Source organism: Bombina bombina, chromosome 5 (genome assembly GCF_027579735.1).
Source record: "Bombina bombina isolate aBomBom1 chromosome 5, aBomBom1.pri, whole genome shotgun sequence".
NCBI lineage: Eukaryota > Metazoa > Chordata > Amphibia > Anura > Bombinatoridae > Bombina > Bombina bombina.
The window spans coordinates 846,382,986-846,405,985 of NC_069503.1; the positions used below are offsets into that span (position 1 = coordinate 846,382,986).

Sequence of the window (23,000 nt, forward strand, 5' to 3'; positions counted from 1 at the left end):
CTGAATGTTCCCTCTATTTTGGGAACTACAAACAGATTTGAATAGAAGCCCTGTCCCTGTTCTTCCTGCGGAACTGGGTGGATCACTCCCATAACTAGGAGGTCTTGAACACAATGTATGAATGCCTCTCTCTTTAACTGGTTTGCAGATAAAAGTGAGAGATGAAATCTCCCTCTTGGGGGAGAGGTTTTGAATTCCAGAAGATAACCCTTGGACACAATTTCCAATGCCCAGGGATCCTGGACATCTCTTGCCCAAGCCTGGGCGAAGAGAGAGAGTCTGCCCCCTACTAGATCCATTTCCGGATCGGGGGCTGCTCCTTCATGCTGTCTTAGAGGCAGCAGCAGGCTTTTTGGCCTGTTTCCCCTTGTTCCAAGCCTGGTTAGGTCTCCAAACCGGCTTAGACTGGGCAAAAGTTCCCTCTTGTTTTGTGTTAGAGGAAGTTGAAGCTGCGACACTCTTGAAGTTTCGAAAGGGCAGAAAAATGGACTGTTTGGTCCTTAATTTGTTGGACCTATCTTGAGGAAGGGCGTGACCTTTTCCTCCAGTGATGTCAGAAATGAACTCCTTCAGTCCAGGCCCGAATATGGTCTGCCCCTTGAAAGGAATGTTGAGTAACTTAGACTTTGAAGTCACGTCAGCTGACCAGGATTTAAGTCATAGCGCCCTACGCGCCTGAATAGCAAAACCTGAATTTTTAGCCGTTAGTTTGGTTAAATGAACAACGGCGTCAGAAACAAATGAATTGGCTAGCATAAGAGCCTTAAGCTTGTCAGTAATATCTTCCAACAGGGTTTCAACCTGTAGAGCCTCCTCTAGAGACTCAAACCAGAAAGCCGCAGCAGCAGTGACTGGGGCAATGCATGCAAGAGGCTGGAGAATAAAACCTTGTTGAATAAAAATTTTCTTAATTTTTTATCCATTGGATCAAGAAAAGCACAACTGTCCTCGACAGGGATAGTGGTACGCTTAGCTAGAGTAGAAACTGCTCCCTCCACCTTAGGGACCGTCTGCCATAAGTCCCGTGTAGCGGCGTCTATAGGAAACATCTTTTTAAAAACAGGAGGGGGAGAGAACAGTACACCTGGTCTATCCCATTCCTTAGTAATAATTTCAGAAAACCTTTTAGGGATTGGAAAAACATCAGTGTAAGTAGGTACTGCATAGTATTTATCCAATCTACATAATTTCTCTGGGACTACAATAGTGTCACAGTCATCCAGAGTTGCTAAGACCTCTCTGAGCAATACGAGGAGGTGCTCAAGCTTAAATTTAAATGTCGACATATCAGAATCAGGTTGAAGTATCTTCTCTGAATCAGAAAAATCACCCACAGATTGAAGCTCCCCTGCTAAGTCAGACATGTTTAAACAGACTAGTAATTAGACCAGCAAGCTTGGAAAACACTTTAATAACTGTGAACAAGCAAAAAATAAAAACGGTACTGTGCCTTTAAGAGGAAAAAACAATCACAGAAACTGCAAAACAGTGAAAAAAGCAGTAAATTTTATGAAATTTTTACAGTGTGTATAATAGACTGAAATAGCATTGCACCCACTTGCAAATGGGTGATTAACCCCTTAGTTTCAAAACCGGATCAAAAAAATTATATAAACGTTTTTAAACAGTCACAACCAACTGCCACAGCTCTGCTGTGGCCCTACCTGCCCATACAACGACTTTGGAAGGCACAAAAACCCTTTAGAGAGGTCCTATATGTTCAGGGGACTCCTTCAGGGAAGCTGGATGTCTCAAGCTGCAAAAACTACTGCGCAATTTAGGCGCGAAAATAGGCCCCTCCCAACCTGTACTCACAGTGAGAGGGCCTTAAAAAACTATCCCTAGGCAAAATCTAGTCAGCCATGTGGAAAAACTGGGCCACAGAATAAAGTTTTATCACCAATATGTAATAAACATTTATATACCTCAAGCAAACGTTATATCTATTCAGTAATGGGAGTAAATAACAAAAATATTTACAGCAAGCATGATACCAGTCGTTATTAAATCACTGTAATCAGGCTTACCTTAAATAAATCCGGTATTGTCAGCATTTTCTAGCTTATCATCTCTCTAGAAAAATTTAAAACTGCACATACCTCAGAGCAGGAGACCCTGCACGCTATTCCCCAAGCTGAAGTTACCCATCTCTTCAGTTATGTGTGAGAACAGCAGTGGATCTTAGTTACAAGCTGCTAAGATCATCAAAAAACCACAGGCAGACTCTTCTTCAACTTTCTGCCTGAGGCTAAAATAGTACAACTCCGGTACCATTTGAAAATAATAAACTTTTGATTGAAGATAAACTACATTAATGCACCACATCTCCCTAGCTACTTCCCTTGTCGAGAGCTGCAAGAGAATGACTGGGAGGTGGCAGTTAGGGGAGGAGCTATATAGACAGCTCTGCTGTGGGTGATCCTCTTGCAGCTTCCTGTTGGGAAGGAGAATATCCCACAAGTAATGGATGAATCCGTGGACTGGATACACCTTACAAGAGAAATAGAGATCTCTTAAATGCTGTGAAATACACAACATTAACAAAAAGATCTTTTTATCTGTTGCCCATTTAAAGGCCTATATGTATTTTTGTGGGAATTTTGGTGACTAATATGACCATAATGAGTAAATTATAAATATTGTTGGAAAACAAAGCTTGTAATATCTATGGTGAACAAAACTAATACTGTAATTTATTACCAGATTACAGATATCCCTCATTGAGTTTAAATGGATTAGGAAGTTGTTCAAGTATTTTAGAGGGAAGTTACACCCTGTATTATTGTTACACACTCTGGATATAAGTTATATAAGTAATTAGCATTATTGAGACCTGCTTTATCTGCAAATACATAACCCTTCAGCAGGACAGCATATAAATGTATGCTTTCAAAATGAAATAAAATATATATTGAGCATAAGGGTATTTAAATGTGTTTTGTAATGTTATATCTTTTATAAAGTTATCAGTGTCAATGCCAGCACAATGCATGTGGAGAAATCTGTGATCGCTGCTGTCCTGGATATAATCAGAAGCCCTGGCAGCCTGCAACTGTTGACACAGCTAATGAATGTGAACGTGAGTACAACACATATCATTCATGGTCTGTAACTTCTACTTTATAGTTTATGTCAACCAACAAAGGGTTCGAAAAATTGTGCCACTATTAACAAATGGCTAGATTACAAGTGTTGCAGTACAGCAGAACGCATTTTACGAGTTGTGTCGGTATAGCTATACCGCAAGCATTTTAGCATGTAACGGAATGTCCATTCCGCACTGAAAAAAATGACGTTTTTGTGGGGGATTTTCATAGTGCCTGTATTACAGGTTGTGCGTTGAGGCTAAAACGCTTGCGTTACAGCCTATACCGACACAATCCATACTGCCATCTGAGAGCAGTAGTTATGGATTTTGCAAAAAAAAAGTTTCACAAAACTCATAACTAAATTGTTAAAAAGTACACTAACACCCATAAACTACCTATTAACCCCTAAACCGCCGTGCTCCTGCATCACAAACACTATTTAAAATTTATTAACCCCAAATCTGCCGCCCACCCACATTGCGACTATTAAATAAACCTAATAACCCCTAATCCGCCGCCCCCGACATCGCCAACACTATAATAAAGCTATTAACCCCTATTCCACCGCTCCCCGACATCGCCGCCACTATAATAAAGTTATTAACTCCTAAACCTCCGGTCTCCCACATCGCAGCCACTATAATAAAGTTATTAACCCCTAAACCTCCGGCCTCCCACATTGCTGCTACTAAATAAACCTATTAACCCCTAAACTGCCAGCCCCCCACATCACAAAACACTAAATTAAACTATTAACCCCTAAATTTAACACCCCCCCAAACTATAAATTAAACTAACATTACTATTCCAATAAAATAAAAAAAATACTACCAATTAAAAAATCTAAATTACAAATGTAAAAAAACCTACTTCTACGAAAAAAATACAAAAATCTAAAATTACAAAAAATAATAAACACTAAATTACGAAAAATAAAAAACACTCAGCTTACAAAAATTAATAAACTAAATTATCAAAAATAAAAACAATTACACCTAAACGTAACTTTTTTTCCCCATAGACATAAATGGGGTTGTGTTACGAAGATTTTTAATTCTGCACTTTAGGTGTTAGGTTTTTTTCTAACACTCTCTCCCTATTGATGTCTATGGGGGAAAGTGTGCACGAGCATGTCAAAGCACGCACAAGGAGGCTTTTTAGTAACTCGTAATGGCCGCGCTATGGAGAGTGAAATAACGCAACTTTTTTGGCGTTATTTTCGCACCCTGTTTAGCGCAAAACTTGTAACCTAGGTGAAAGATTAGAGCTGTACCACAATGCAAATAAATAAAAATATAACGTATAAAAGCATGTTAAAGCGACACACTGAGAATAAGAACATACAGGTCTCCATTTATCAACACTTCAATTAGGGAATCAGCTCTGAGCGTCAAAATGCGCGCATAGTTTAGGTTCCCGATTTTTGAAGATATGCTCCCTATCCAAAACAATGACATTATCGAGCACCCAAATTTATTTACAATGTAAACCCATGCCTGATTTTTTCCCCCATACATAGCCAAATTTAATTAAGTTCCGCCCTTTTTCTTTAATCATTTACTGAGTTCAGCCCCTCCAAGCAGGAGAACCTTGATCATCAGACCCTATGCTACAGTCACTCTCTATTGAAATGTAAATCGTACCTTCCCAATCTTTTAAATATCAAAATCATGAGATCAAATAAACCCTTATTGCTATCTATAGAAAAAACAACACATTGTTATAAGCCCTGTATTGTATTATCTCAAATAAATCAAATTCTAATAAAGTGAAGGTGTAAATGACTTTTCCATATGTCTGTATATATTGTATATTGTACAGAAGCTCAAACAGTTACACTTTAATAATACTTAATATGAATTAAGGTATAATGTCTGTCTCATAGATACTTACATGCAATCAAACTAGCAATTATATTAGCATGGGACAAACAGAATAGAACATCAGTGTTGTCATACAAAGATAAGTCTAAGTAAGTATTTACCAAAACCAGGAACATATGTAAAACTTGGAGTTGGGCCTTCTACACAAAAAGAGAACAAAAGAGTATGTTTGTTTTGCAAGTACATATTGAGCCCTTCTAATAGTTGCCATATGAACTAGTCAACTTCTGTGCCAGCCAAGCAATGTGTGTAAGGGTAAAGTGGCAACATCCTTACAAATGAATATAAATGACATGCATAACACCAATAAAGTAAAATATAATGTGTCTCTTGTCTATTAGCTACATACATATATTGCATATATTTCCCCTTTATCTATGTTTATGAAACCTGCTCTAGGATATGGTGCTCACAGCTAAATATGAATGAAGAAGGTTCTTATCTCACAGTCTAGCTATAGCAGTTGTCACTATGGCTGAGTACTGTGTTATTAGAGGGATACCTTATTCTACCCCTGGGTCTCTGCAGTAGGATGAGGACAGTTAAACCCTGGCATTCCAGTAATTACAAAGCAAGTTGCAGTAGCTGACTGCAGGGGTTTTGTGTGCTTTTCTTTTTTTTCTGAATTCTACAACATTAACCAGTTGAAGACACAGTTTGGCTGTTTGCATTTGGTATGTTTTGTTTTTATTAAACAGTATAATTTTTTTTCCTGATTCAGATAGACCATACAATTTAAAACATCTTTTTAATTTACTTCTATTATCAAATTTTCTTTGTTTTCTTGGTATCTTTTTTGAAAAGTAGGGATGTAAGCTTATGATCCAGCCCATTTCTAGAACACTATGGGGGGTAGTTATCAAGCCGTCAACCTCAAATACGCTGGAATTCCGCAGCGTATTTGTGGCGAGGCTGATTCGCCTTAGTTATCAAAGGCTACAGACCGGCAAAAGTAGAATTTTGTGACGTAAACTTCGATCCGCCGGACTTAGTCCGACACAGATCGATTCTTACGTCACTCCAGATGTTCCGCACACAAGTTCGGCACAATCTGACTACTTTTGCTAGTTATCAAAAAACTAGCAGGTACGCTCGGCACTTTTACGGCCCAGCGTACCTAGTTTTCAAACCACCACCCTGGAGGCGGCGGATCCCATAGGAATCAATGGGAGTCTGACCATAGCGAAAGTTCAAGTTCGCTGCTGCCAGACATCCCATTGATTCCTATCGGAGATGTCTGCACCTAACACCCTAACATTTTTCCCCCGAGTCTAAACACCACTAATCTGTCCCCCCTACACCGCCGCAACTAAATAAAGTTATTACCCCCTAAACCGCCGCTCCCGGAGCCCACCGACACTATAATAAATATGTTAACCCCTAAACCGCCGCTCCCGGAGCCCACCGCAAGCTACTCTATACATATTAACCCCTAAACCGCGGCACCCAGAGCCCACCGCCACCTACATTATACCTAGTAACCCCTATCCTGCCCCCCCTATACCGCCGCCCTCTATAATAAATGTATTAACCCCTATCCTGCCGATCCCGCACCTCGCCGCAACTAAATAAATAGTTTAAACCCTAAACCGCCGCTCCCGGACCCCCGCAACCTATATTAAATTTATTAACCCCTATCCTGCCCCCCCTACACCGTCGCCACCTATAATAAATTTATTAACCCCTATCCTGCCCCCCCTACACCGTCGCTACCTATAATAAATTTATTAACCCCTATCCTGCCCCCCACTACACCGCTGCCACTGTAATAAAATTATTAACCCCTAAACCTAAGTCTAACACTAACCCTAACACCCCCCTAACTTAAATATTAATTAAATAAATCTAAATAATATTTCTATTATGAACTAAATTAATCCTATTTAAAACTAAATACTTACCTTTAAAATAAACCCTAATATAGCTACAATATAAATAATAATTATATTGTAGCTATCTTAGGATTTATTTTTATTTTACAGGTACCTTTCAATTTATTTTAACTAGGTACAATAGCTATTAAATAGCTATTAACTATTTAATAGCTTACCTAGCTAAAATAAAGGGAAATTTACCTGTAAAATAAATCCTAACCTAAGTTACAATTACACCTAACACTACACTATACTTTAATAAATTATTCCTATTTAAAATAAATACTTACCTGTAAAATAAACCCTAAGATAGATATAATATAATTAATAATTACATTGTAGCTATCTTAGGATTTATATTTATTTTACAGGCAACTTTGTATTTATTTTATCTAGTTAGAATAGTTATTAAATAGTTATTAACTATTTAATAACTACCTAGCTAAAAGAAATACAAAATTACCTGTAAAATAAATCCTAACCTAAGTTACAATTAAACCTAACACTACACTATCATTACATTAATTAAATAAATTAAATACAAATAACTACAATTAAATACAATTACATAAACTAACTAAAGTACAAAAAATAAAAAAAGCTAAGTTACAAAAAATAAAAAAAATAAGTTACAAACATTTAAAAAATATTACAACAATTTTAGGCTACTTACACCTAATCTAAGCCCCCTAATAAAATAACAAACCCCCCAAAATAAAAAAATGCCCTACCCTATTCTACATTAAAAAAGTTCAAAGCTCTTTTACCTTACCAGCCCTTAAAAGGGCCTTTTGTGGGGGCATGCCCCAAAGAATTCAGCTCTTTTGCCTGTAAAATAAAAATACAACCCCCCCCCAACATTAAAACCCACCACCCACATACCCCTAATCTAACCCAAACCCCCCTTAAAATAACCTAACACTAATCCCCTGAAGATCACCCTACCTTTAGTCATCTTCACTCAGCCGAGCCACCGATGGAACTGAAGAGGACATCCGGACCGGCAGAAGTGATCATCCAAGGGGAGCTGAAGAAATCTTCCATCCGATGAAGTGATCCTCCAAGCGGCGCTGAAGAAATCTTCCATCCGGGCGATGTCATCTTCCAAGAGGCGCTGAAGAAGTCTTCTATCCGGGCGAGGTCATCTTCGAACCCGGGTCTTGAATCTTCATCCCGCCGACGCGGAACATCCTTCTTTCCCGACGGACTACCAACGAATGAAGGCTCCTTTAAGGGACGTCATCCAAGATGACTTAAGGAAGGCTCCTTTAAGGGACGTCAGCCAATCGGAATTAAGGTAGGAAAAATCTGATTGGCTGATTGAATCAGCCAATCAGATTCAAGTTCAATCCGATTGGCTGATCCAGTCAGCCAATCAGATTGAGCTCGCATTCTATTGGCTGATCGGAACAGCCAATAGAATGCGAGCTCAATCTGATTGGCTGACTGGATCAGCCAATCGGATTGAACTTGAATCTGATTGGCTGATTCAATCAGCCAATCAGATTTTTCCTACCTTAATTCCGATTGGCTGATAGAATCCTATCAGCCAATCGGAATTGAAGGGACGCCATCTTGGATGACGTCCCTTAAAGTAGCCTTCATTCGTCGGTAGTCCGTCGGGAAAGAAGGATGTTCCGCGTTGGCGGGATGAAGATTCAAGACCGGGCTTCGAAGATGACCTCGCCCGAATAGAAGACTTCTTCAGCACCTCTTGGAAGATGACATCACCCGGATGGAAGATTTCTTCAGCGCCGCTTGGAGGATTACTTCATCGGATGGAAGATTTCTTCAGCGCCCCTTGGATGATCACTTCTGCCGGTCCGGATGTCCTCTTCAGCTCCATCGGTGGCTCGGCTGAGTGAAGACGACTAAAGGTAGGATGATCTTCAGGGGATTAGTGTTAGGTTATTTTAAGGGGGGTTTGGGTTAGATTAGGGGTATGTGGGTGGTGGGTTTTAATGTTGGGGGGGGTTGTATTTTTATTTTACAGGCAAAAGAGCTGAATTCTTTGGGGCATGCCCCCACAAAAGGCCCTTTTAAGGGCTGGTAAGGTAAAAGAGCTTTGAACTTTTTAAATGTAGAATAGGGTAGGGCATTTTTTATTTTGGGGGGGTTTGTTATTTTATTAGGGGGCTTAGATTAGGTGTAAGTAGCCTAAAATTGTTGTAATATTTTTTAAATGTTTGTAACTTATTTTTTTTATTTTTTGTACTTTAGTTAGTTTATGTAATTGTATTTAATTGTAGTTATTTGTATTTAATTTATTTAATTAATGTAATGATAGTGTAGTGTTAGGTTTAATTGTAACTTAGGTTAGGATTTATTTTAAAGGTAATTTTGTATTTCTTTTAGCTAGGTAGTTATTAAATAGTTAATAACTATTTAATAACTATTCTAACTAGCTAAAATAAATACCAAGTTACCTGTAAAATAAATATAAATCCTAAGATAGCTACAATGTAATTATTAATTATATTGTAGCTATCTTAGGGTTTATTTTACAGGTAAGTATTTATTTTAAATAGGAATAATTTATTAAAGTATAGTGTAGTGTTAGGTGTAATTGTAACGTAGGTTAGGATTTATTTTACAGGTTAATTTCTCTTTATTTTAGCTAGGTAAGCTATTAAATAGTTAATAACTATTTAATAGCTATTGTACCTAGTTAAAATAAATTGAAAGGTACCTGTAAAATAAATAAATCCTAAGATAGCTACAATATAATTATTATTTATATTGTAGCTATATTAGGGTTTATTTTATAGGTAAGTATTTAGTTTTAAATAGGATTAACTTAGTTAATAATAGAAATATTATTTAGATTTATTTAATTAATATTTAAGTTAGGGGGGTGTTAGGGTTAGTGTTAGACTTAGGTTTAGGGGTTAATAATTTTATTAAAGTGGCGGCGGTGTAGTGGGGGCAGGATAGGGGTTAATAAATTTATTATAGGTGGCGACGGTGTAGTGGGGGGCAGGATAGGGGTTAATAAATGTATTATAGGTGGCGACGGTGTAGGGGGGGCAGGATAGGGGTTAATAAATTTAATATAGGTTGCGGCGGGTTCAGGGAGCGGCGGTTTAGGGGTTAAACTATTTATTTATTTGCGGCGAGGTGCGGGATCAGCAGGATAGGGGTTAATAACTTTATTATAGAGGGCGACGGTATGGGGGGGCAGGATAGGGGTTACTAGGTATAATGTAGGTGGCAGCGGTGTCCGGGAGCGGCGGTTTAGGGGTTAATACATTTATAAGAGTTGCGGCGGGGTCTAGGAGTGACGGTTTAGGGGTTAGCAACTTTATTTAGTTGTGGGGGGCTCCGGGGGCGCCGGTATAGGGGGTAGAACAGTGTAGTTTAGTGTGAGTGCTTAGTGACAGGCTAGCAAGAAAGCTGTCAAACAGCCGAAGAGCAGCCAGATCGGATGAGTGATAATTCTCACAGTCCGCTGCTCATCGCCCCACGGCTTTTTGACAGCTTTACTTGATAACTTAGACAAATTTTTTCAGGTCCGCGGCGGCGATGTGAGGCGAGCTTAGGCGGGCGTATTGGGCTGGCGAAGGCAGGAAAGTTGACACGTTGATAACTACCCCCCTATATGGCAGCAGTTTTGCAAGAATGTTATTCATTTGCAAGAGCACTAGATGGCAGCATTTGTTCCTGCTGTGTAGTACTCTAGATATCTACCTAGGTATCTCTTCAACTCAGAATATCATGGGAGCGAAGAAAATTTGATAATAGATGTAAATTGGAAACTTTTTAAAAATGGTTTGGTTTGCTCTCTCTGAATCACAAAAGAAAATGTTTGGGTTTCATATCCCTTTAAGTACTTTTAATAACTCAAATAGCTGCTCTTATAATGGATTGGAATTACTCAGACAACATAGCATGTTGTAATGTTTTCTCACAGAAATTATGATGGGTAGAATGGAAACAGCAGTAAGGTTGTAGGTAAATTTCATTATATGTGAGAATAAATAGAAAATATTAATGAAAACTGCTATATGTTTACCTGTTTCTCTTGCTAAATGTGTTAATGTATTACAATCACATTTGTCAATTTTTTGTCTGCAATGTGATGTTAGCTTAATGCATTCCAGTATTTTATTCTGTTTTCCTTTCTTAGCTTGTAACTGTCACGGTCATGCCACTGACTGCTATTATGATGCTGATGTTGATAATCGTAAAGCAAGTCTAGACATCTATGGGAGATACAGCGGAGGAGGAGTTTGCATCAACTGCCAGGTATGTGTGAGAGTGCTGTGTGCTAGTAGGCAACATGAGAAAACTGCTCATGATTGTAAATATAAATACTAAAATGCACAAAGAATATATATAAATGCTATAGCATGTTATAAGTCTCACCATGGCATAAATATATTTTTGAGATTTACTTTATTCATATAATAACTGTCACCTAGATTACAAGTTGTGCGTTCGTGTTTTAACGCTAAAAAAACGTAATTTCAGCGTTAAAACAGCACCGCAGCCATTGCAAGTCTTGTCGGTATACCTGTACCGCAAGCCTTTTAGCCTGTAACGCAACGTCAGTCCTGCACTCATACAAAAATTTTTTTTCATGGGTCTTCCATAGGGCTGCCATTACGAGTTTTGCAGATGAGGCAAAAAAGCAGTAGTTATGACTTTTACGCTACAAAACTGTTGCATAAAACTCATAACTGAAGTGTTACAAAGTGCACCAAACAACCATAAACTACCTATTAACCCCTAAATCGAGGCCCTCCGGCATCACAAACACTAAATTAAATTTATAAACCCCTAATCTGCCGCTCCCGACATCGCTACCACTAATAAAAATTATTAACTACTATTTCGCCGCTCCCCAATATCGCTGTCACTATACTAAAGTTACTAACCCCTAAACTGCTGCCCTCCCTCATGGCAAACACTATTTAAATATTATTAACACCTAAACCACCGCCCTCCCGCATCGCAAACACTATTTAAATATTATTAACCCCTAATCTGCCGTCCACCCACATCACCCAAATATACTAAAGTTATTAAGGCCTTAACTGCCGCCCTCCGCATCGCAAACACTATTTAAATATTAACCCCTAATCTGCCATACGCCCACATCGCCCCACTATACTAAAGTTGTTAAACCCTACACCGCTGCCACTATAATAAACCTATTAACCACTAAACTGCAAGCTCCCCACAAAGAAATATACTAAATTAATCTAACCCCTAAACCGAAAGCCCCCCACATCGCAATAAACTAATTTAAACTAGTAACCCCTAAACCTAACACCCCCCTAACTTTATATTAAAATTACAATTTCCCTATCTAAAATTAAATTAAAACTTACCTGTCAAATTAAAAAAACTAAGTTTAAACTAACAAACTAATATAACTATTAAACTAAAATTAAACTATTAATTAAATAAACTATATTGCACATTAAAAAAATCCTAATACTACTCTAAAAATAACAAAGTATCTAATTACAAAAAATAAAAAAGACTGAATTACAAAAAATAACAAACACTATATTACGAAAAAAATAAACGAAATTATCAAAAATAAAAAGAATTACACCTAATCTAATAGCCCTATAAAAATAAAAAAGCTTACCAAAATAAAAAAAACGTAGCCTACAATAAAGTACCAATAGCCCTTAAAAGGGCCTTTTGTAGGGCATTGGCCTAAGTTAAACCGCTCTTTTGACTTTTACCTGTAAAAAAATACAAAGACCCTCCCAACAGTAAAACCCACCACCCCAGCCAACCCCCCAAAATAAAAAAACAAACTCTAACAAAAACCTAAGCTACCCATTGCCCTGAAAAGGGTATTTGTATGGGCATTGCCCTTAAAGGGGCATTTAGCTCTTTTGCATTGCCCTGAAAAGAGCCTAAACCCTAAACTAAAAAAAAACCCACCCAAAAAAACTTTAAAAAATCCTAACACTAACCCCAGAAGATCCACTCACAGTTTCTGAAGTCCCGCTTGAAGGATCTTCATTCCGGCGCCTCCATCTTCATCCAGGCTTCTACATCTTCATGCACGCGGCAGGCGGCTCCATCTTCATCCCGGTGGCATCTTCTATCTTCATCCCGGCGGCACAGAGCGGATCCATCCTGAAGACATCCAGAGCAGAGCATCCTCTTCATATGGTCGCTGCCGTACACTGACTCTTCAATGCAAGGTAAGCGATTCAAAATGGCGACCCTTGCATTCCTATTGGCTGATTTGATTTTGGAAATTCAAATCAGCCAATAGGATGAGAGCTACTGAAATCCTATTGGCTGTTCAAATCAGCCAATAGGAATGCAAGGGACGCCATTTTGAATCGTGTACCTTGCATTGAAGATTCAGTGTACGGAGGCGACCATATGAAGAGGATGCTCCGCGTCGGATGTCTTCAGGATGGATCTGCTCCACCCAACAGGATGAAGATAGAAGACGCCGCCGGGATGAAGATAGAAGATGCCGCCTGGATGAAGATGGAGCCGTCTGAATGAAGATGGAGCCACCTGCCGCCTGGATGAAGATGGAGCCACCGGGATGAAGATCCTTTAAGCGGGACTTCAGCAACTGTGAGTGGATCTTTGGGGGTTATTGTTAGGATCTTTTAAGGTTTTTTTGGGTGGTTTTTTTTATAGTTTAGGGTTTGGGCTTTTTGTAAACAAGCTAAATGCCCTTTTCAGGGCAATGCCCATACAAATGCCCTTTTCAGGGCAATGGGTAGCTTAGGTTTTTTAGATAGTTTTTTTATTTTGTGGGTTTAGGAAGGTGGGGGTTTGTAATGTTAGTGGATCTTTGTATTTTTTTTTTCAGGTAAAAGAGCTGTTTAACTTAGGACAATGCCCTACAAAAGGCCTTTTTAAGGGTTATTGGTAGTTTATTCTAGATTAGGTTTTTCTATTTTGGGGTGTTTTTTTTAAATGGGTATTAGAATAGGAATAATTTGTATTATTTTTGATAATTTGTTTGTTATTTTGTGTAATGTATTTGTTTCGTTTTTGGGTGGGTTTTTATTTTTAGATTAGGACTTGGGCATTTCGTAAAAAAGCTAAATGCTCTTTTAAGGGCAATGCCCATACAAATGCCCTTTTCAGGGCAATAGGTAGATTAGGTTTTACTTTATTTTTATATTTGGGGGGTGGGGGGTTGTATACTGTTAGGGGGTGTTTGTTTTGTTTTGTAGCAAAGAGCTGTTAAAATGGCCTTTTGTAGGGCATTGCCCTAAAGTTAAGGACCCACAAAAGGACCTTTTAAGGGCCCTTGGTAGTTTATTCTAGATTAGCCTTTTTTATTTGGGGTGTTTTTTTTGTTTTTTTTTAAAGGGTATTAGAATAGGAATAATTTTTATTGTTTTAAATAATTTTGTTCGTTATTGTTTGTAATGGTAGTTTTTTTTTATTTTTTGTAATGTTAGGTTTTAGTGTAAGGCAGCTTAGGTTTTATTTCACAGGTAAGTTTGTATTTATTTTAACTAGGTAGTTAGTAAATAGTTAATAACTATTTTCTAACTAGTCTACCTAGTTAAAATAAATACAAACTTAACTGTGAAATAGAAATAAAACCTAAGCTAGCTACAATATAACTATTAGTTATATTGTAGCTAGCTTGTGTTTTATTTCACAGGTAAGTATGTATTTAGTTTTAAATAGGTATTATTTAGGTAATAATTGTAATTTTAATTTAGCTCTATTTTAATTATTTTAAAGTTAGGGGGTGTTAGGGTTAGGGTTACGTTAGGGTTAGGTTTAGGGGTTAATAGTTTAATTTAGGTTGTTGCAATGTGGGGGTCTGACGGTTTAAGGGTTAATAGATTTATTTAGTGGTAGTGATGTGGGAGGCCAGAGGTTTAGGGGTTAATAACTTTATTTAGTGGTGACGATGTCGGGGAGTGGCGGAATAGGGGTTAATAGATTTATTATAGTGTGGGCAATGTTGGGGTGCAGGGGAATAGGGGTTAATAACTTTAGTATAGTGGCTGCGATATCGGGAGCGGCAGATTAGGGTTTAATAGATTTATTTAGGTGGCAGCGATATCTGGAGCGGCAGATTAGGGGTTAATAACATTATGTAGGTGGCAGCGATATCGGGAGCGGCAGATTAGGGGTGTTTAGATTTAGGGTTTATGTTAGGGTGTTAGGTTTAAACGTTACTTTTTTCTCCCCATAGACATCAATAGGGTTGCATTACGGAGCTTTTCATTCCGCGCTTCAGGTGTTAGTTTTTTTCTGACACCTCCCCATTAATGTCTATGGGGAAAGCGTACACGAGCACGTCAAAACAGCGCTTGAATTGTGTGCGGTATGGAGCTTAAAACAACCATATCACACGCACAAGCCGACTGTTTCAAAACTTGTAATGGCAGCACTATAGGGGGTGAAATAACGCAACTTGTGTTGCGTTCATTAATTTCCCTATAGCAGGTATAAATTGTAATCTAGCTGTTTGTAAATTAATTACAATAAAGAAAAGGGGACATACACATTTTATTAGCAACTAAGCACTACATTGAAAGCTCTTTATACAAAAGAAATGCAGGAGAATAATTTAACTGTCATTTTGTTTTCACAAGGTCTTGAAATTTAGCAACAATTAAGGGATATACTCATTGGAAAGCTTGTTGGTATAATTTTTCCTAGTCTACTTTGAATTGGACAATTAGGGACAAATACAGATGAGCTTGTGACCTGAGATACCCAACTACTGTTTAGAATGTTGCAGGCTCATGTATTCTATGTGTAATTCTACCATATGTATGTGTGCAACAAATACAGTTGTCAAAGGTATTTTACAGTAAAAAATAGGCAAATAAAATACATTTATATAGTTATATTGTAATAAAACATTTTATAGGTGAGTTTAATGTCACTTTAACCAAAACACAAAGTGACATAATATAGAAGCAGCCATGAAGAAATGCTTGTGGCTGGGTTGAAAATGTTAAGCAAATGATAACAAATATATTAATGAAATGGTGAAAGCAAATGGTTGAATACATGGAAAGTTGTTTCATAATTTCACATCGGTACATATAGGACAAATGAGCATCAATATATGTCCACCTAGGGAATAGTTCTAATACATTGGGATAATATTAGTTACTGTACTAATACATCAAGCGTAACCTTCAGCTCTAACCAACAGCATCTTAAGGGAAATCTCAACCAGTGCAGGCTTACTAGGGTGGTTGTGTGTTTTAATAAAATGTACCTGCTCTAAAATCTGTTGTATGCTAAAGGGGCTTTACATTTTTTTAACAGTGGTATATGGGACATGCATAAGGCTATCCTAAGGAAAAAGTAACATGTAATATGGGTAGACATGATGGGCCTTTTTGGTTCTTATCTACCGTCAAATTCTATGTTTCTATGTATATAGTATGTGCACAATTACTAAACTTAATTAGAGACTCACCTGTTTAAAAACAATGCTTCCCTATATGTTTTCCTCAGAAATGGCCCCAGTTTTTGTCACAGCCTGCCTGACACTGCTTTTTTTTTTAAAAAAAAATAATGGATCACGTGGTTGTTTTCATGTTACAAAGTCTATGGGGCATATTTATCAAGCTCCGTATGGAGTTTGATGCCCTTTGTTTCTGGCGAGCCTTCAGGTCTAAAGAGCGCTGCTCCATAACTTGTCCGTCTGCTTTGAGGCCGCGGACAGAAATCAACTCGAATACAATCGGGTTGATTGAAACCTCCTGCTAGCCGCCGATTGGCCGCAAATCTGCAGGGGTGGCATTGCACCAGCGGACATGATATACTACTTTGTATCATGTCTGCTCGCACATTGATAAATATGCCCCTATGGCTTTATTCAGTGTGGCAGTGTGCTACATTAAGGTATTTGTTTTTTAAGGTATTTGAGCATAAAGGGCTGTGTGTGTGTATATATATACTGTATATGTATGTATATGTATGTATATGTATGTATGTATGTATGTATGTATATGTGTATACATGCGCAGGAACACAAAGAAAAGGCAGGCACACCAATAATAAGAATTTCCATTTCAAAGGAGGATAAAGATCCTACTAATTTTTCCGGTGGTATAATATGAGATAAGTTTTCTCTATCGGGAGTGTAGTCATTGAGTCTTAATAAAGCGTCAGCTTTTGTGTTCCGTGAACCTGGACGATAGATGATTAAGAAGTCGAACCTATCGAAGAAGAGTCCCCATCTAACTTGGCGTGATGACAGTGTTTTGTTCCTTTTCAAATATTCAAGATTTTTGTGATCTGTGAAAATCAAGAATGGTTTGGAGGTGCCTTCTAATAGATGTTGGTAAGTTTCTAAGGCACACTTGATAGCGAGTAATTCGTTGTCGCCTACGGAGTAGTTAATTTCAGCCGATTGTAGTGTTCTAGAATAGAAAGCTATAGGGTGTAATTTAGAGGATACTTGGCTTTGTTGTGAAAGGACTGCGCCAGTACCGGCTGTGTTTGAAGCATCAACCTCTACAATATATTGGTAGTTATGATTGAGTAGGCGTAATATCAGAGCGGTAGTAAAACTTGTCCTTAAATGATCGAAAGCAAGTTGAGCTTCAGGTGGAGATTACATTTCTGTAAAAATTGGAGAATCCTAAGAACTTCTGAAGAGATTTGACAGTGGTATGTTTTGGCCAGTTGATGATTGCAGACACTTTTTCCGGATCCATTTGTATACTGTTAGGGGAAATGATATATCCCAGGAATTTGATCTTTTTTACATGAAATTGGCATTTTTCTAATTTTGTAAAAAACCTGTGATCGCCCAGTCGTGTAAGGACCCAAAGGACATGCTTTTCATGTTCATGGCAATTTTAGTATATGAGGATGTCGTCAAGATAGATGACGACACAGACATCCATTAATTCTCTAAAGATGTAATTTATGAAATGTTGAACAGTTGCTGGGGCATTACAGAGCCCGAATGACATAACCGTATACTCAAACAATCAATATCTTGTTCTAAATGCCGTCTTCCACTCATCTCCTTCTCTCATCCTGATAAGGTTTTATGCTCCCTTAAGGTCTAATTTGATGTAGATTGTGGCTTCATTCAGGTGCTCGAGGAGTACCGGTATGAGTGGAAGGGGGTAACGGTTTTTGATAGTGATGGAATTGAGGGCTATGTAATCGATTATAAGTCTCAGGGTATTGTCCTTATTCTTTACAAAGAAAATACCTGCTGCAGCTAAAGATATAGAGGGAGTAATAAAGCCCTTTTTGAGTTTTTTGTCTAAATATTGACGTAGGTGTTGAAGTTCCTGTTGTGAGAGTGGATATATTTTACTGAAGGGGATATGTGATCCAGGTATGATATCAATTGGACAATTGTAGATCCTGTGTGGGGGTAGATTTTTGGCTTGTTTTATATCAAAGACTTCCATTAAATCCTGATATATAGGGGGAATAGCAACTTCTATATTTGAGATAGAAAAATGAGGATAACGTGTTGTGGCAGTAGATTGGAGATTAATGGTGTTATGAGCCCAATCTATGGTTGGATTATGCTTAGACAACCATGGGTAGCCTAAAATTATGGTATGGAGAGAGGTGGGAATTATGTTGAATGATGCATATTCAGTGTGACCCTCTAATGTGGTAAGGAAGAGTGGGAAAGTGTGGTGAATAATGGGACCTTTTTGGATAAAGGAACCATCAATAACCTTAGCAAATAGAGGGTTATGCTTTAACACAGTGGGAATTTTATTGGTTCTAACAAATTCAATATCCATGCATAAACCAAATGCGCCTGAATCTATTATGGCATCAGTCTTGATGTGATTTTGATCCCACTGTAAAGACAAAGTAAGTTGGGTAACTGTATTAAGTGTTGAAAGTGAGTTAATGGCATTACCCCTTATTTGTCGGGTCAAGATAGGGCATGAGGAGACAACGTGGTCTTTGCTGGCACAATAAAAAAAGAGGTTGGCGAGAGGCGTCTTCGTGTCATTTCATCTTGGGATAACGGGCCTTTTATAGCGCCAATCTCCATGGGATAAAACATTTTTTTTACCATAATTCTATAACCCCTAACTTAATCATAATTCTGATTTTCTGGTCCCAGTTGTTATAATGTAGAATCTGCACCTTAGCAAGCAAATGATGGAATGCCAGCTTACTCATACCTGCTGTTAATAACATGCTGAATACAAATTAGGTCAGGCCTAGTATGTAATTTATTATGTAACTAGCCCAGATCTGTTTACTATGTGTAAGACTGTTTGCTCAGTTGCTGCCAAGTCCAATAACTATGTTCTTCTGAATGGAAAATATCAAGCTCATATCAGTGAAATTCAGATTTCTCATATCTTTTGAAAGACAAACAGTCAAATACTTAAGAACCAGTTTCATGTCTTGTCCTGACAATTGGTGCTGAGTCATATAAGTAATATTAGAATCACTGTAGCCTACAGCTCATTTTTCTGGCACAGTAACAACTTCATAAAATACTGTATAAAGGAATACATGCACGTACATAATGGCACAATTTATTGTATCAATTTGTTAATGGGTTTTATTCTTTAAAAATGCATAGCTTTTTGTTATTTTAGTGTCCTTGGTGTTTTAAGTAATTTAATGTTACAGAATAATTAAAGGGATGTGAAACCCATTTTTTCCCCTTTAATTTGAATAACTTTCCAATTTATTTCTATTATCTAATTTGTTTCATTCTATTTGTATCCTTTGTTGAAAAGTATACATAGGTAGGCTCAGATGCTGCTGATGCTGATTGGTGGCTGCACAAATTTGCATATTGTCACTGGCTTTCAGCTAGCTCCTAGTAGTGCACTACTGTTGCTTCAACAAAGGATATCAAGAGAATAAAGCAAATTAGATAATAGTAGTAAAGTGGAAAGTTGTTTAAAATGTCATAATCTATCTGAATCATGAAAGAAAAAAAAAATGTTTTATGTCCCTTTAAAATTAAAGAGCCATGATACCCAAATGTTGAAACACTTGAAAGTGATGCAGCATAGCTGTAAAAAGCTGACTAGAAAATATCACCTGAACATCTCTATGTAAAAAAAAATAATATATTTTACCTCAAAAATTCCTCAGTAGCCACATCCCATTGTAAAGGACTTCTAAGCAGAAAATCAGTATGCCTGTCCCGGGACAGCTAAGGGAGTGAGCTTACGTGCACACTCATCTTATTTCCCTATTCATTTTAAGGAAGTTTACTATGAAATCTCATGCGAGTTAAGTGAAATCTCATGAGATCACAGTAAAAGAGTTCATGACCTCAGCACTGCTGATGCTGATTGGCTGCTGTTCATTTCTTCATTATTATTTGTTTTACCTGCAGCTGGGCAGTAGTTGAGTATAACTTTTTACACAGAACTTACTCTGCTGAGCTAAGGAAATTGTGAGGTAAAATATCTTCTTTTTTTACATAGAGATGCTCAGGTGATATTTTCCTGTCAGCTTTTTACAGTTATACTGCATCAGTTTCAAGTGATTTAGCATATGAGTATTATGTCCCTTTAATACTGTTGTTGGTGAACTAGATAAATCAGAAATTGGAGCAATTCTAAGATTGTTAGCTAAATATAATATAATAGATGTTTGAACATTTGGCTATTGCACATGCAAGAAATAAGTGCAAAGATGTCATCAGCAACCAAGGTACAGCCAAAATAATGTGCATGGTTTGCATTCAACTGTTCTCCAGGATGATTGACAAAGCCGACACAATTTGTTCCCATGAAAATTTTAGATAATAATATACAGAAAAAAATATAAAAATGTATTCACTCACACTTTAAAATACTGTACGTGCTAATAAATTCTTTATAAAAACGTTTCATTTTTATGTACAATTATAATGATATATGTGATGTTCTCTCTTCAAATAAAGCATAACACAGCTGGCGTGAATTGTGAGAGGTGTTTACTGGGGTTTTATCGTCCCTATGGGGTTCCTAAAGAAGCTCTTCATGGATGTATACGTAAGTTATTTTACTCTCTAATTACTAAATACCAACATACACACACATATTCCTGAAAACATATAAACTGTAGACTACTGAGCGTTACTTAAAGGGACATTCCACCCACATTTTTTCTTTTATGATTTAGAAAGAGAATGCAATTTTAAACATATTTCTAATTTACTTATATTATCTAATTTGTTTTATTCTCTTGATATTCTTTGATGAAAAGCATATCTAGATATGCTCACTAGCTGCTGATTGGTTGCTGCACATAGAAGCCTTGTGTGATTTGCTCACCATGTGCATTGCTTTTTCTTCAACTAAGGATATCTAAAAAATGAAGCAAAATAAATAATGGAAGTAAATTGTAATGTTGTTTAAATTTCTATTCTTTATCTGAATCATGAAAGAAAGATTTTGGGTTTAGTGGCCCTTTAAGGAGCTGCGTTAAAAGAAAAGGAGCATATGGTGAAGAGAGGCAGAGTGATTGAAGGTGGACTATGGGGTAAATAAAAAGCACAAGAGGTCAGTACTAGTACTGTGGCCCCTAAGCCATAGGTTGTATAACGCTAGATATAAAGGCTGTGCAAAATGCATAGAAAACATGAAGTCGGGTGGCCTTTATATTGTACCAAAGTATGTGCTCTTGTCAAAAAATAAGTGCAGTATGTAATTTAGTTTTGTAAAAAGAAATAGTTCAATTTAATCTTTTTTCCAAAAACAACAGAATTTCAAGGTTTTTCTCCTTTTCCTTTCTCTAGCTTGCAGGTGCAATCCTGACCAATCAAATGGATGTGAGGAAGGATCAGGGAAATGCTATTGCAAGCCAAATTATAGTGGGAACTATTGTGAGCGCTGTGCAGTAGGTTACTACAGCTTCCCAGACTGCATACGTGAGTATTTGTATGCTCTGATAATAAATATATGTTCATTGTAAAATATAAACAGTAAATGCTATGAAATAATAAATCCAGCTATTGTTAGACATAAACATTTTTTATTTAGACATTTTTCATTTATACCTTTTACATTTAATATTTGCAATGTAAATAATATGTATATTTGTGTTTAAGTTTAATTGAAGTTTTCAAGACATACAGAAAATATATTTTTTTATTAGGTTTTCATAATACAAGACTGTATGACAAAAATAGTAATAACAAGAAAAATATGATCCATACAATCCTATGAAACATAGTTGTGAACATATTCAAATATGCAGTAGGCAACATGGTATTCTGAGCAAATTCACTTCTGTCATAACAGATTGCATGTCTTATAAGTACAGTAGACCATCTTATTTTATGTTTACTCGCTAGGTTATAAACATTTAAAACTTATGTTCTTGTAGGTAAACGTGTGCCTAAAAAACAAACAAACAATTGTAGACAAAGAAAGAGTAATAAACAGGAAGTGTTTCAGAAATGCCGTAAATAACATGGTATTCTGAGCGAATTCACATCTCTTATATCATCTAGATTTATGTTTATTCTCTAAATTATAAACATTAAAAAAAAAATGTTGTATTAGTAGGTAAACTTGTGCCTGAACAAACAAACAGCCCTGGAAATGTTCAAACAAGAAAAGAGGAAGGAATTACCCCAATTAAGAGTAAAAAAAGGACACTTTTGGGTCCAAGATTATAAAGATATGGAATAATCTAGGGATGGAGAGATTTGTAAAAGGTCCACTCGCAGGCTTTACATAATTAACATAAGACGGTGATTGCAATAGCGGAATTTACGAGAGAAACTGCAAGATAATAATACTCTGAGCACAATTTAAGAAGATGCCAGAGTACATTAAGGGGTGGGGGGTAAGGGTAGAAGGAGCCAGCTGGGTAACTTTAATGTTAAACTCAGTATCACATAAATGTGACCTAATTGGGTCAATTTTAAGGGCTACAATTATTGACAAGGGACCAACCACGTTCTAGGGAAGGAAAATAAACACACCAATGCTATAAAGAAAATATACCATTGGGCTTAAGGAGAGAGAGAAAAAACAAGCACATTGCGCTGCCTTGGCTGCTGTCATTGCGACTACATCAAGTATTGGCTAATGAAATGCAGCAATTAGAATATTGAACATAACTCCCTATGCTTATTTAGAAGAATATAATAATTCCACTAGAAGGTCCCTTGTTGGCAAAACTATGCTAAAAAATGTCTGAAATAAAATGTACACACATATATTATACCACATATTATTATAGGCATACTTGAATATATATAATGGGCACAT

The 23,000-nt window shown here is 37.1% G+C and overlaps 1 protein-coding gene across 1 annotated transcript in view; it reads left to right on the forward strand.

Moving 5' to 3' along the window:
* The window catches only part of LAMA3 (laminin subunit alpha 3), a 573,745-nt gene that overhangs the window by 109,233 nt on the left and 441,512 nt on the right, over positions 1-23,000 (forward strand). Inside the window, exons 7-10 of the mRNA XM_053714980.1 lie at positions 2,964-3,079; positions 10,973-11,091; positions 20,681-20,771; positions 21,518-21,649. Of these exons, the coding sequence (XP_053570955.1) occupies positions 2,964-3,079; positions 10,973-11,091; positions 20,681-20,771; positions 21,518-21,649 (458 nt within the window). The remainder of the gene's footprint in view (positions 1-2,963; positions 3,080-10,972; positions 11,092-20,680; positions 20,772-21,517; positions 21,650-23,000) is intronic.